At 40.4% G+C, this 15,642-nt stretch overlaps 2 protein-coding genes across 2 annotated transcripts; one reads left to right on the forward strand and one right to left on the reverse strand.

Annotated features, from left to right (window-relative positions):
* Window positions 1-1,517: 1,517 nt before the first annotated feature.
* Window positions 1,518-8,901, reverse strand: LOC120413160 (ATP-dependent DNA helicase Q4). The gene is made up of 8 exons (XM_039573869.2): window positions 8,615-8,901; window positions 4,438-7,163; window positions 4,160-4,370; window positions 4,034-4,101; window positions 2,872-3,537; window positions 2,330-2,814; window positions 1,947-2,263; window positions 1,518-1,884 (listed from the first exon to the last, which is right to left on the reverse strand). Exons 1-8 carry the CDS (start codon window positions 8,714-8,716, stop codon window positions 1,651-1,653), a joined length of 4,809 nt encoding a protein of 1,602 aa, XP_039429803.1. The 5' UTR covers window positions 8,717-8,901; the 3' UTR covers window positions 1,518-1,650.
* A 77-nt stretch (window positions 8,902-8,978) lies between these two features.
* LOC120413162 (NEDD8-conjugating enzyme Ubc12) lies at window positions 8,979-15,427 on the forward strand. Its single transcript, XM_039573870.2, has 4 exons — window positions 8,979-9,493; window positions 9,576-9,709; window positions 14,779-14,946; window positions 15,010-15,427. Exons 1-4 carry the CDS (start codon window positions 9,385-9,387, stop codon window positions 15,148-15,150), a joined length of 552 nt encoding a protein of 183 aa, XP_039429804.1. The 5' UTR covers window positions 8,979-9,384; the 3' UTR covers window positions 15,151-15,427.
* Window positions 15,428-15,642: the final 215 nt, after the last annotated feature.

Raw genomic sequence — 15,642 nt, forward strand, 5'->3', positions numbered from 1 at the left:
ATAATTTAATAATTTAATTATTAAATAATTAAATAATTTAATAATTTAATAATTTAATAATTTAATAATTTAATAATTTAATAATTGAAAAATTAAATAATTTAATAATTTAATAATTAAATAATTTAATAATTTAATTATTTAATAATTGAGTAATTTAATAATTTTTTAATTTAATTTTTAAATGATTTAATAATTTAATAATTTGATGATTTATTAATTTGATAATTAAATAATTTGATAATTTAATAATTAAAAATTAAATTTTTTTTTAAATTTAATAATTTAATAATCAAATAATCAAATAATTTAATAATCAAATAATTTAAAAATTTAATAATTTGATAACTTAAGAACTTTCTTAAAAAAATTAAAATTAACAAAAAAAATCAATTGTAATATTTTCGTCTGTATGTTTTGACAATTTCAAATTATGAATTCTATTTTATTTATTATTTGAATATGTAAATTCTGAAATTTCAAATTTTTGAATTCCAGATTTCTTATTTTTTTAAATTTTAACATTACATTTCGCTTTTAGACGGAGATTTTAGCAGATTTCTAAGTGGATTTCGTCATGTTGTGATAATTGGGAGTAGAATCAATTCTACCTGAATCAGAGTGGCAACAGATTTTTTTTTTAATTTTTATATTGAAAAAAACATAGAAAATCTACAAAGTTTCATAGCTTCAAATTTTTGAAATTCTGTAATTTTTTCGAATTGTTCTATTTTGATTTTAATAAAATTGGTATTTATTTGAATTGTTAAGCAGATGTTTTAAAAATAATGAGTTGTTACAAAAATCGCTCCTTGAAGATTATTTCAAAGTTTCGTATTAAGAAAAAAAAAAACAATCAATAATTTTTAGAAGAAAATTTTCTTCATTAACAACTTCTTAGAAATTGATGTTTTCGCACTCAACGAAAAAGATTGAATTTATTTAATTTCTAATAATATTTGGAAGAAATTCTATCGTTCTCAATTATTTTGTTTATCAAAATTGCTATCCGCGCGAAATCCGCGCCTGAGCAAAATTAGCCAGCAAATCCGCGCCAGATCCGCGCGATACGCGCCATCCGCGCCATCCGCGCGATCCGCGCCGTCCGTAACAACCCTGTGAATACGAAGCGATGAGTTGTTCCTTTTAATTCCGCTATATATTTTAATATCTTGGCAGATACGTATTTCGTCTACTACTTGAAAACTTCATTAGTGTTCTGTTCTCGATTACATTTATCTTTAAAGAGCTCCAGGAAACTCAAAAGTTCAATGTAAAACAATTCATACCAAATTTATTGTATACGTAACGGGTAATTTTGTACTTTTGAAAAAAGAGAAACACAGAGAAAAAACTCACCTTTTCAACCACAGGCAGGCAGCCAATGTGATACTTTCTATACAAAAAGAGAAAGGTGTAATTCCTGAAAATAAAGAAACAAACAAATTGATTACTTATAAAAAAGAAATTGATTTTTCATAAGAAGGAATTTCTCAAAATTCAAATCAAAATAAATCTTTAAATTTTCACTATGAACTGCAAACTATATTGAAACAAAACAATTTAATGTAAGCTATGCATAAAAAGTTAATAAATCTCAGTCAAACTCAATTCCACAATCACAATCACCGCAACAACATCAGCAAATCTCTAGGTGCGCATCCGCACAATCTCCGCGTTCGCCAGCCGCACGATCCGGTTGAAGTCGACGCTGGTGTGGGCGCGCCAAAAGTTGCTCCGCCCCCAGATGACGGCCGGATAGTTGGGGCTCTGCACGCCGTGGAAGACGCGCGCGATCGCCCGCCCACTAAAGTTGTTCTCCGGATAGCGGTGGATCATCGTCCGGATGTCACTCAGGAGTTGCGTGTCTGGCGTGTCGTCCGGCTGGAAAAGAATTATTATTTTTTATTTTTTTTTTATTTAGGAGATTCAAAGTTAAATTTTACCTCCGGGACCAACTCCACGTCGACGTCCAGGTCGGACTGGAAGTACGTTCGAACGATTTGTTTCAGCTTTTGGGAGGGACCTTCGGTGCCGACGGTTCCACCGGCGGCCAGGTACGTTTGGAACGCTACCGAAGAAAGCGCGTCCGAGATGCTTTGAAGCTGTACGAGTTGGGCCTTTTCCTGGCCTGTCACGCGAGCGAACAGCGAATCCAGCGTTTTGTCCAGCTCGTCATCGTTGAGATCACCGGGAGCCCGCAGACGGAATCCCAAATCGGAGAAGGTCACGCTGATTGGGGAGCGTTTGCGGACGTTGTTTTCTTGAATGGTATAGATATTGATAACTTGGACAATCTACTTCCCTGATATCAGGTTTGATCACCTACCAACGGTCCACTCCAGGTTCTTCAGCTGGAACTTGACGACTCCGCTGTCCCACCCGATGGCGGCGGCTACGTCGATGACTGGGAACTCGATGAACGTGGACGAGTCGTGCGAGATGCCTCGCTTCAGATCCAACGCAATGGCCATCGCCAACGGGGGACAGTCCTTGGCGGCCGTTCGCAGCGCCCTCGAACCAGCGTAGGAACTGACCTTACACATGGTGTAGGCGCGACTCAGCACCTGGATGTAGCGTTCTTCGTGCAGCTCTAGGTAGCACATCAACGTGGCGATGTTCTCCTCCGGAATGTCCAACTGCTGCACGGTGGACTCGATTGAGAAGCACACCTCGTGCCCTGGACAGGTTCGCTGCTGCCTGACTTTTGGCTTTGCTATCGTTGGGGATTCCCCCATCGAATCATTGAAGTCGTCCGTCCAGCTGATGTCCTTCAGGGCCTCGATCTCTTTGCGATGTTCTTCGGAGAATTCTCTGAAAAATTAATCCTCTTTTATTCAAAGAACTTCTTCAACTCGTAACCAGCCTTACTTGTTCTTAAAATTGCTCGCGCAAGCGCACGGCACAAAGATCTTCTGCAGCAACTTCCGGATCACGTGCCGATCGATCGAGTTCGCGTAAATGTGTCTCCTCAGCTCATTCCGATCGCCACCCTTGTTGTCCAGGAACACGTGACAGTGCGAAGGTTTCCCGTCGCGACCCGCACGACCAACCTCCTGCACGTAACTCTCAAAGTTCCGCGGCATATTGTAATGAATGATCGCCCGGATGTCCGACTTGTTGATACCCATACCAAAAGCGATCGTGGCCACCACGATCCTCAACTCCCCGCTCATGAACGCATTCTGAATCGTCCTTCTCCGCGACGACGGCATTCCCGCGTGGTACGGTTCCGCCGTATAGTTAACCCGCTTCCGCTTCTTCGAAGCCGCCCCCTCTTTGGCCTCACTTTCCCGCTGGGCGTCCTGGAAGCAGGTGCGCAGAAATCCCGAAATCCGTTCGCACTCGTCACGTCGCGTGCAGTACACGATGATCGAGCGCAGGTCGGCAAAGCGTTCGGACTGCAGCAGGTGCAGCAGGGCCGCGTCTCGGTTTGCGTCCCGTGAAACCGTCAGGTTGAGATTGTCCGGCAGCGGGATGTCGCTGATGATGCCGTTCGTGCCATCCGGGATGCCCAGGTGCTCCACGATGCTGACTCTGGAAGGAGAGTTTTGGAGTATACCAAAGTTGTTTACTGAGCTTAAGTCATTTTAATGAATCCTAACCCTCAATACCGGTCAATACCGGCGCCGTCTCAAGAGGATCTATCTAATCTTAAGGCGCTCTTACAAATCCTACGTTCATTCTTTTCGTATCAATCAGATTGAAGAATTGTTCAATAATTTAGTTTATAGTATTGGAATCATTTGCTATTTCAGACGCATATGATTACATAGGGTTAAACCGCGCAAAAATTTGCCTTACTTTTGATTATATTTACCAGATGCGTCCGTCAGAGCAAAGCGATTGTCAGTGAACGCACACGAAGTGGAAACGAACGAATCGAGCTCGACACTCAAGTAAGGTTAAGTTAAGGGTAAGCCGCATGATTTTACTCTGTAGAACTTGCATCCTTTTAAGTTGCCGTTGTGTAGCCAAGAATAAGACTGATGAACAGTAGCTACGTCCAAAAATAATTTACCGCAAGACTTACCTTGTTTGCACGGTGGCCGTCGCCGTCAGTCCAAGAATTGTTTTCACTCCCAGCTTTTCCTTGAGAACCTGCAACAAAATAGAACATCAGTAACGATCACTCGATCCAACTTCCACCCCAACTCACCCTGCAGATCATTAGATAGCTCGGCCGGAAGTTGTGACTCCACTGGGACACGCAATGCGCCTCATCGATACAGGCGAACGCAATCGGCGGCAGCTGCTTCAGCAGCGACCCAAATCCGGTGGATTTCTCCCCGGAAACGACTGCCTCGGGGGAAATCAGCAGCACGTCCAGCTCGCCGGCCGTGATCGCGGCCATCGTTCGCTCGCGGACTCTGTTTTTAATTTGGGAAGAAAAGATTGTTATAAGTTGATTATTTGGGATAGTAAGGGGTAACCTACTTCGGTGTCTGGTTCGTGTGCAGACACTGGGCGTTCAGGAAGTTCGGCACGCCGTGCACCTGGTCCTCCATCAGCGATACAAGCGGAGAGATGACCAGCGTGACGCAGTTCTGGCGCTTCCGGAGGAGATATGCGGGGAGTTGGTAGCAGAGGGACTTTCCGGAGCCCGTGCTCAGCGTGACCAGGGTGGACATTCCGCAGAGTACGCGCATCACGGCTCGCTCCTGGCCGGCGCGGAAGTTGGCGTGGCCGAACTGCTTCAGCGCGTCAAACACTTCCGGTGGGGTCGGCGGAAGTGAACCGTCTGGGAGGAGCTGGTACAGGGATTGGGACTGATCTTTGTTGCCCACGGTGTACTCCAGGATGCCGGACTTTTTCAAAAAGTCCGCCGGAATGGCGTGGCCAATGTAGCTGGCGGGAAGTTGTTCCGGTTGGGAGGGTTCCTCCGGAACATCTTCGTACTCGTCGTCAACTTCTTCCGGTTGATCGGTTGGTTCTGCTTTGCTGGTTGATGGTTCACCTTCTTCTTTCCACAGTGGATTCGCTACCGCTGGCAGGTTCTGCATCTTGTTTGAGTGAACCACCAAGGTTTTTGCCTTGGCCATCGATTCGGCCTCTTCCAAAGTCGGGAAGGGCGATTCTTCCTCTCCTTCAGCTCCGAGCGGAAGCAGCTGCTCTCCTTTGACCTTACACTGCCGTGCCATGTGACCAACTCCACCGCACTGGAAACAGGTCAGCACTCCTCCGTCGCAACCTCCCATGTCCATCTCGGGTCCGCTCAACGCCGCAGCCTTCTTCTGCTTCCACAGAGACTTCTTGTACTTGCTGAAGTTGATCGTTTTCTTGCCTTTCACGAAGACCTTCTTCCGCAGATCAACCCGGACGAAGTTCTCGTTCAATTTCCCGGCCGCCACCTTCTTCCTCATGGCAGCTTCCTTACTGGTCACGATCTCTTCGCCTTTAACCTTGGTAGGAACTGCAGACCTTCCCGTTGGAATTCCCTGAATGAAGCTTTCCACGGCCTGCGTGCTCTTCTTCAGCTCTCCGAGATCGATCCTCGGCGCATTGTTCAAGCTATCGATTCCAAACTCCAGCACGTACTCGTTGAACTCTTCCTCTTTGGGCTCCTCCTCCTCCGGCGGAGGTGCCTTCCCCTTTGCCTTCACCTGCCGAACAGGCCTCTTCTTGCCCTTGCCAGTATTTCCACCAATCCTCGGCGCTGCCGGACTCTTTTTCGCCGCACTTCCCGAGCGTCGCTTCCGCCCAGTAGTCGGCGAAGTCGTCACCGCCTTAGCTCTCGACTTCCTCGGCGCTTTAACCTCCTTCTTTGGCTTCTGCTTCTCTTCCGGAACTTCCATCGAAACATCCTCAGCGCTCTCTTCGTGTTCCTCCTTCTTGCCATCGTTAAAGTCCGGATCCTTGTCACTGTCGTCAAAGTCTTCGTACGGATCCTTGTCCTCCTCACCCTCGCCCTCCACACTCTGCTTGTAGTTCGCCTTGCGACCTCGCGTCGGTATCTTTCTCGCTGGTACCTTAACCGGTTGCGCTTTCTTGACAACCTTCTTCGCCTTCGGCGCCACAGCCTTCCTGACACGCTTCGCTTTCGGCTCCTCTTCAGCCTCAACCTTTGCGACGCTCGCCGGATCAAGATTCTCAAGCTCCTTCACCGTTTCGTCGACCGCTTTGGGAACTTCCTTCACCTCAACCTTCGACACGGAGTTCACGCTGGTAAACACCTTGCGCTTCTTGACCACGTGCCGCACCGCACTCGTGTTTAGCGAACCCCCGCCCACCGATTCGTCCTCGCTATTCTCCACCACACCGTCCGAATCGGACTGCACCGGTGCAGCGTACGCAGTGTTCTGCACTGTTACGGTTTCTCTTGCCGGCGCTTCCGCCACAAACGAACTCATGCTAAGGGCGGACATTCCGAAGCTGGTCGAGGTGTCGACCGGGGTTGCGATCGCTGGAGGCTCCACTATCGGAGGTATGGTGATGTTCCTCAGGCCGTACCTGACAGGTTGCGGAGTTGCGCTGGGCGTTGGTCCGGATTGACCTGTTTGACGGTTCAACCAACCCTGATCCAGCTGGTTCACCACCTCCTTCGGTTGCTGGTTCAACGTCGGAGCCTGTATCGGGGAGGTTTCCTCGACCTGTTTGGACTTTTCGTTCAGCAACGTCTCCAAATCCGGAAGTGTGTCCTTCCAGCTCGAACCGCTCGAGCTGTTCAACGCAGAAGTCGAAGCAAACGAACTGCTCGACAGTCTGCTGGACAGCGACTTGCGCGGATTCCGCTTCGGAACCACTGTCGAAGCGTCCATCATCAGCTTGTTCATGACCTTCGGTTTCGGTTTCACCAACACATTGCCACCCTTGGACTCCTTCTCCACTACCGACTTCTTTCTATTAAGCTCCTTCCCCCAAGCCTTAGCGTTCAGCTCCGATTCCTCTTCCGCCACAAACTCCGTAACCTTTCCCTCGATCTGGTCCGTCAGCAAAGCGCTGATCGACACGTTGGAATCCCGCAGTTCGCTCAGGTTGGAGAAACTGCCCGTGAAGGAGCAGTCCTGGGACAGCGTAGATTCCACCTGGGACACCAGCGAGCTGTCAAAGTCGTCATCGTCGTCCAGGGCGTCCTGCAGCGTGTCCTCCAGCAGGGACGTCTTGAGCTTGTAGTACATCTTGTACGACGCGCGCACATCCGCCGGGGAGTCGCGAATGTCGTGCTGAGAGCGAAATGCGGTTGGGATATTTTAAATATTTTTTACTTTTTCTACTTTAAATATTAAAAGGAACCTCAAATTTAAAGTTGAGAGCTCAAAACATAACATTTTAGGGTCCTTTTACAGTTTCTTATTGAACTTTTAAAAATAAAAAAAAAAACTGTTTCAGTCTGAAACAGCCGTGGCTGACTGGTTGCGGTGTTCGCTTTGTAAGCAAATGGTTCTGGGTTCGATTCCCATCTGCTCTAAACGAGAAAGTAAAGGACAAAGAAACTTGAACGCTGGATATTCGCAATTCGCAATTTTCAGTGTAAGAACGGGCCTTGACCGATCTTATGCACTAGGTTCCCGACGAACACGCACTGCCCTTACACCTACATCTCACCCTTGCTCTGAGTCAGTACGAGCAGCACGCTAGAACACGCTTTGAGTGTTCGTGCCAGGCATGCACACCTTCTTTTCCGGTTACGCATTTTAACTCGGCCGGGGGTGGTACATTACGTAGGGTTTGATGTAAGTATAAGCGCCTAACCATTTATAGTGTGCCTATCAACTTTCATTAAAGCAAAAACTGTTTTATTTTTAGTTTGAATTCAAAAACTAGTTGTTATTTACTGTGTATTGTTTTCTCCTGAAATCTGCCCTATTGTTGAGTCTGTTTATCTGTTGCTATTTCTTTTGTCGCGGTGTTTTGTTACAATTTTTGGTCCTAAGCATGTTATAAAAGTTTACCAAAAATACAAAATTATTTTTTTTGGTAATCCTTTAACCATTCCATAAATTGAGTAAGGGCTCAAACCTCACTTGTTTGAAAAAAAAAAGGGTAAAGATTGAAAACAATTGACAGTAAAAGATAATTTATTTTATAAAAATCATGTATCGATAGTAATATATATGAACGACCCTTACTTGCTGAGATCTGGCCTTGAGAAGGAAATTATTTTGATCAGCGCAAGAAAGGCCAAGCTAATTTTGGTTATTCAGTCTTTTGATTGTATTTTCTAAAGGATTTTTTAATTGCATTTTTATAGAAAATATGTTATTATTATTTTTTTTGTTAAAAATGGTATGCAATTATGTTAATACAATAATTATTTTATTTTTAAAAAATAAGAAAATAAATGGAGAATATACTACACTTGTTATTGAAATTATTCAAATATTGTGATAATTATGGATCCTGTGTAATTTTCTAAAGTGTCTTCCTTGATCTTCCTTGACCTAACACAACTAAATATCGTGTTCAATGAATTATCAACATATTACAAATTAATTAATATAAAGTGGACGACCTACAGGAGCGAATGACCCATTGGGTTAAAGTTCCCCAAAATAAAAATTAACAACAACAAAGTGTGCGACCAATATATTATATCCTGATAATGGTTTTAAAATAGTTCAATAAATAAAATTTTACAAATAAAACTTAGGAAATCAACACAACAACAACATACCTTAGAAGGGATTCGTCCATTCTTCTTGCGAAACTCCTTCTCCCACAGTTTGACTTTGTACTTGTACTTATGATACTTGGAGCGAAACACCGGATCCTCCATGCTCAATCACTTTATTTGACTAAAAACCACCTAACTTTTAGCAACATTCACTTTTAATAGATTTTTCTCACTTTCCCATCCGTGCCACGATCGCAATGGTCTTCGCTGAACGAAAATTTCGCGCGCTCTCCAACCAAAACAAAACACGCGAGGGATCGCACACTGGCGCGCTGCGAGACCTGTCAGCTGTCAAACCCGACTCTTCACTTGTTACCTGTCAAACCCCAAAAAAGAGGTTTACTGCTGCTGCAAAAGAAGGAGAGGAGAGTTGTGTTTTTGCTGCTGGCCATTTTCATTTCGGGAAAAAAAGAATCGTGACCCTCGCGGAACCTGCAGAACCGCGTTCCGTCGACGCAGTGGCGCGCGTTTGTTTACATTCCGGGAGTTCGGTGCAGTGTCGTGCGTGAGAAAACCAGAATCGAGGCCAAATTCACAACAGTAAAAGCTTGAAAAAAAAAGCAGGAAGAGAAATCCTCTTCCCCTGCCGTGTCTCACTGGACTGCAGCACCGTCCGTCCGACCTCCTCCTCCCCCTCTTGGTGCTGTCAAAAGAGGCCACCACCAGCAGCAACAAAAACAACGCAGCAGAAATAGTTTTGCCCACTTTTTTTTTGTATCTTCGTCCGTCTCTTCTGTGGACAGAACCGTCGCAGCATCCCCACTTTAAAGATGATCAAACTATTCTCGCTGAAGCAGCAGAAAAAGGACGGCGAAGCGACGCCCAAGTCCGGCCCGCAGAAGAAGGCCTTCACGGCGGCCCAGCTGCGGATTACAAAAGGTAAACACAACCCCTCCTCAGTTAGTAGGGAAAAGTGCCAAAAAAAAAACTTTCTATTTCAACACACGCTCTCGCTTCGCAGACATTAACGAGCTGAACCTGCCGAAGACGTGCGCCACGGAGTTTCCGGATCCGGACGACCTGCTGAACTTTAAGCTCATCATCTGCCCGGACGAGGGCTTCTACAAGGGCGGGCGGTTCGTCTTCAACTTCAAGGTGAGTGCAAGTGGAAGGAAAATTTCAGGGTCATGGTTATTTGAGGCTTTGGAAGTGCTGCTTGAAGTCAGCCGTCAGGCAGAAGCAGGTGATTCATGCTGATACAGTACGATCGTTACGGTGCATCACACACATGGCTTTGTGCTTTGTTGTTGTTCGAAAACGAGCTGCAATTACATCAGATGGATTGGTTTCTATTATTTGCATCGGGGTGTTTGCGTCTGACTTTATCGTTGTGATTAAGCATTAGATAAACATCTGATGCTTAATAACTAAAGATAGAATTTTCACAGAAAACCAAGTTAGTACTTTTGTTATTTTAGCGTAATTTTTTTTTTAAGCCTTTCCTCAGTGAGGGGCAATATTTCTATTCTCTACTCAGTCATCTATCTTCGGCCTTAGCAAGTTTGGTGCTCGATTATAACTCCAGAATTATTGTTTAGGTCATGAACTTACAAGCAAACGCAAGCCGTCGATCAAGGAAATCAAATAATGGAGCACCGGATTCGAGTAGTAGAAATTCTAGTTCTCCCATAAGGAATACTTTGTAGAAAAAGCATAAACTGCTCGAAAGAAAGTGCGAAACTGGTCATCAAAATTTAAAAATTTGTAAATTCTTAAATTTTTAAATTCCTAAATTCTTAAATTCTTAAATTGTTCAATTCTTAAATTCTTAAATTAGTAAATTCTGAAATTCTGAAATTCTTAAATTCTTAAATTCTTAAATTCTTAAATTCTTAAATTCTTAAATTCTTAAATTCTTAAATTCTTAAATTCTTAAATTCTTAAATTCTTAAATTCTTAAATTCTTAAATTCTTAAATTCTTAAATTCTTAAATTCTTAAATTCTTAAATTCTTAAATTCTTAAATTCTTAAATTCTTAAATTCTTAAATTCTTAAATTCTTAAATTCTTAAATTCTTAAATTCTTAAATTCTTAAATTCTTAAATTCTTAAATTCTTAAATTCTTAAATTCTTAAATTCTTAAATTCTTAAATTCTTAAATTCTTAAATTCTTAAATTCTTAAATTCTTAAATTCTTAAATTCTTAAATTCTTAAATTCTTAAATTCTTAAATTCTTAAATTCTTAAATTCTTAAATTCTTAAATTCTTAAATTCTTAAATTCTTAAATTCTTAAATTCTTAAATTCTTAAATTCTTAAATTCTTAAATTCTTAAATTCTTAAATTCTTAAATTCTTAAATTCTTAAATTCTTAAATTCTTAAATTCTGAAATTCTGAAATTCTGAAATTCTTAAATTCTTAAATTCTTAAATTCTTAAATTCTTAAATTCTTAAATTCTTAAATTCTTAAATTCTTAAATTCTTAAATTCTTAAATTCTTAAATTCTTAAATTCTTAAATTCTTAAATTCTGAAATTCTTAAATTCTTAAATTCTTAAATTCTTAAATTCTTAAATTCTTAAATTCTTAAATTCTTAAATTCTTAAATTCCTTAATTCTTAAATTCTACAATCCTAAAAAAATCTTAAGTTCCTGAATTAAAAATTTTCGTGCCTAATTTTTTTTTTATTTCAATTCCTAATTTTCGCGCCAATTTTTTTTTTGTTTCAAATTTTTAATTTTAGCGTTGCGTTTTTAAATATTTGAACTTTGATTTTTTTAGAATTTTAAATGTTGTTTTATTCGTAATATTTGTTTAAATTTCAGTTGCAATAAAATAAGCAAATTCTAAATATTTAATAATTTTTTCACCAAAACATATTGCAAACAAACATCGTTTCTTGATCTTTTCTTGGCCAGATATGTAGGCGGGTTTTCCAGCTGTCAAAATAGTTAGCACGAAACCCGGATTTTATATGGAGATTTTCAGAAAAGTGAAAATTTGATAATTTTCCGGGCACATTTCTCCGGATTTTTTTTCTGTTGGGTCGTTCAGCATGCCAAACTCAACCGAAATGCGCTTGTGAAACAAAAATATTTAAAAAAAATTCAACTGAACGCGTTTTTCGGTTGAGTTTGGCATGCTGAACAACCCAACAGAAAAAAATCCGGAGAAATGAAAATCTCCATATAAAATCCGGGTTTCGTGCTAACTATTTTGACCATTTTGAGAAATACCCGCCTTACCTTATCTAATTTACAGCCTTAACCCAACAAATTATAAAAAAAAATATTTTAATTAATTTTAAATGGAATTTTTTAAATCAATTTTAAATCAAATTTACAACTCGAACACTACAAACTTACGTGAAATTTCCCGAGGATTTCGGATATGTTAAAATTAAGATCTAAAAGTGCCGTCATATAGGCCTACAGAATCAAACGTTGTTAAAAGTTTGCTATAGAAAAATCGTTAAACTATGAGAAAAAGGTCCCGTGATGCCTCTGTGCTGTATTGTACTAAGCTTGCTGGTTTTTCCAATCTAGTTAGCATAAGAGAGCACAGAGGCAAAACAATATAACTTTGCTAATGTGAGTTTGTAAACCTAGAGTGCATCCTACTCACGTCAGTTAATGTTTACTTTAGAGTGAGCAGGATGCACACCAAAATTTCTTTCCCTGAAATTCAGCTGAGGAGCTATTAGACTATGACAAACAAACAAGTAAACTCGTGTTTGACAGTTTGCCAAACTCGCAAACATAGCAATATGTATGCAGGCTGACATTTCTGCAAACAAACAAGGCAGGCAAACTGTCAAAAAGTGCAAGTTTGTTAGTCATAGTAGTCTTATACCTCTTTTAGGTTTTATTGAATTTTCATCAACTGGAATTTCAGTAAACGATTCAGCCGTTTATATTTTACTAAATTGGGTAAATTAAGCTTAAATTGCTGCTATACCTATGAGCCATTCCAGCTCAAATCAGGAATTTTTCTGGTACTTTTGTACCCGATCCTCTCCGATTTCAATGAAACTTTAAGACATTTTAGTGTATATGGAGCCAGTTGCACTCGATAATGACATTTGAGAAGGGCGTAAGAGTTTTCAATATTTTTGTATTTTGTAATTTAAATATTGCTGTATCTCGAAGCCGTTGCATCGTATCAAAAAGTGGTCAAAGACAAACTTGTAGGAAATTAGACGACGGTTTTTGAAAAAATACACTGAAAGAATAATGCACGCCAATTCTATGAGATTTTTCAATTTTAAAGTTTAAAAGTTAAATTTTAAGGTTATGTCACGATTTTTTTTCGTTTAAATTTTTTGTGAAATTAGCCTAAAATGTGACAAAAAGACTCACGAAAAATGCAGGATGGTATGTCTCTCCTAAAAAAAATACAAAAATCATTCACAAATACTGTTTTTTTTTTTTGAAAAGTGGTCTAAACGTCAAAGTTTTCAAAAACCGATAGTAGGAATCGATTTCCCAGACAATTTTACATAAAAGTCTCCATATTGACCATTATCCTATGTCCAATCTTTGTGAAGTTACAGAGGTTTCAAAAAAAAAAATGTTGAAAAAATAGGTTTTTTAGTGGTTTTTGGCAATTTCGTAAATATTTTTACTGGAAAGCTCGTCCAATTTCCCATAAGTTTGTCTTTGACAGCATTTCAATTAAATGTATCTCATATCTGAAATTTTTTTTCAGTGTGGTAGAAACCTGGATAGTAAATAAGCTTACGTTAATATTCAAACAAGTCAAATTAAAAAGCTGTCAAAGGCAAACTTATAGGACGAGCTTTCCGGTAAAAATATTTACGAGACTGAAAAATCAAGTCTGTCATATAGAAATTGTCAAAAACAACAAAAAAAACCTATATTTTCAAGTTTTTTTTATTTTTGAAATTGCTGTATCTTAACAAGGATTGGACATAGGACAATGGTCAATATGGAGACTTTTATGTAAAATTGTCTGGAAAATCGATTCCCACTATCGGGTTTTGAAAATTTTGACGTTTAGACCATTTTTCAAAAAAAAAAAAGTTTTAGTAAATGATTTTTGTATTTTTTTAGGAGAGAATACCATCCTGCATTTTTCGTGAGTCTTTTTTCACATTTAAGGCAATTTCTTAAAAAAATTTGAGCGAAAAAAAATCGTGACGTCACCATCAAATTTAACCTTTAAACCTAAAAACTAAAAAATCTCATAGAAGTGGCGTGTATTTTTGTTTCGGTGTATTTTTTCATAAAGCCCGTCCAATTTCCTACAAGTTTGTCTTTGACCACTTTTTGATACGATGCAACGGCTTCGAGATACAGTAATTTTTAAATTGCAAAATACAAAAATATTTAAATACCTTACGCCCTACTCAAATGTTATTTTCGAGTACTATTGGCTCCATATACACAATAATGGCTTATATAGGCCTAGTATAACATGTCTACAAAGTTTCATTGAAATCGGAGAGGGTCGGGTACAAAAGTACCAGAAAAATTCCTGATTTGAGCTGGAATTGCTCCTTTGTTTCTGAGCATAATAACCTCGTGTACTACCACAAAAGGGTTAAAATAAAATGTGAAATCAATTTTGAAAAAATACGGGACCGACGGGACCGTGGTGTAGGGGCAAGCGTGGTTGCCTTTCACCCAGTCGGCTTGGGTTCGATCCCAGAAGGTCCCGGTGGCAAATTTTGAGACGAGATTTGTCTGATCACGCCTTCCGTCGGATAGGGAAGTAAATGTTGGCCCCGGACTAACCTAAAAAAAAAGGTTAGGTCGTTAGCTCAGTCCAGGTGTAGGAGTCGTCTCCCTGGGTTCTGTCTCGGTGGAGTCGCTGGTTAGGCAGTTGGACTCACAATCCAAAGGTCGTCAGTTTGAATCCCGGGGTGGATGGAAGCTAAGGTGTAAAAAGAGGTTTGCAATTGCCTCAACAATCAAGCCTTCGGACACCTAGTTTCGAGTAGAAATCTCGCAATCGAGAACGCCAAGGCAATACTGTAGAGCGAATAATTTGATTTGATTTTTTTTTTTTTTTTTTTAAATAACTTCGCGGCCTTCTTTGACAGAAAGTCTCTATCGTAAAATGTTGTTTTGTTAAGTTTTAAATCCAAATGGTTTTAAGCGTGTTTTTCACCGTTGTACATGAATAAAAAATTACATTGAGCTCTTAGACCCTATTCTCAGCTAATTGAGCATTAAAAAGTAATAAAAAAAATTAATCAGGTCGGTCCCAACTACCCGCACGAGCCGCCCAAGGTCAAGTGCGAAACGCAGGTGTACCACCCGAACATCGACCTCGAGGGCAACGTGTGTCTGAACATCCTGCGCGAGGACTGGAAGCCGGTGCTGACGATCAACTCGATCGTGTACGGGCTGCAGTATCTGTTTTTGGTGAGTTTCTTTTTAAAGCTTTATAATGTTGAATGAGTAAAGAGTCTTTTTTTTGTTTACTAGGAACCCAACCCGGAGGATCCGCTGAACCGGGAGGCGGCCGAGGTGCTCCAGACGAACCGACGTCTCTTCGAGCACAACGTGTTTAAGGCGATGCGCGGCAGTTACATTGGCGAGACCTATTTCGAGCGCTGTCTCAAGTGATATATAAATTCGACACTCACTCTAAAATGTTGCGTTTATTTAATTATTCTTACGATTGGAGGACGCTATTACATAGACTTTAAGTATAACTAAATGGAAAAAAAAATACACACAAATTCACACACACACGAAGCAGGGCAGTCACAAGTCGAGAAGAGAACAGAACCGAGTGCACGAAAATTATTGGACTCTCTCATCCAAGTACAGAAAGCAGCAAACTAAATGAAAATATCTATATTTGTATCACACAAACATCAAACAAAAAAAAAACAACAAACCATCAGAAAGGAAGTAAAATATACCGTAGAAAATCCCTCGTAACGCTAAAACTATAGATCAAGTTTCCATTTAGGATTTGTGAGTTCTCCTCTGTCTTTAACTCTATCTAATCTGGTGCATGTTGAGGACTGTCACCACACCACCACCATCAACACCACAATAAATAAATAGCCCAGCCAAACTGTGCGCCAATTGCTAAACAAACACACAAAT

This window comes from Culex pipiens, chromosome 3 (genome assembly GCF_016801865.2).
Source record: "Culex pipiens pallens isolate TS chromosome 3, TS_CPP_V2, whole genome shotgun sequence".
NCBI lineage: Eukaryota > Metazoa > Arthropoda > Insecta > Diptera > Culicidae > Culex > Culex pipiens.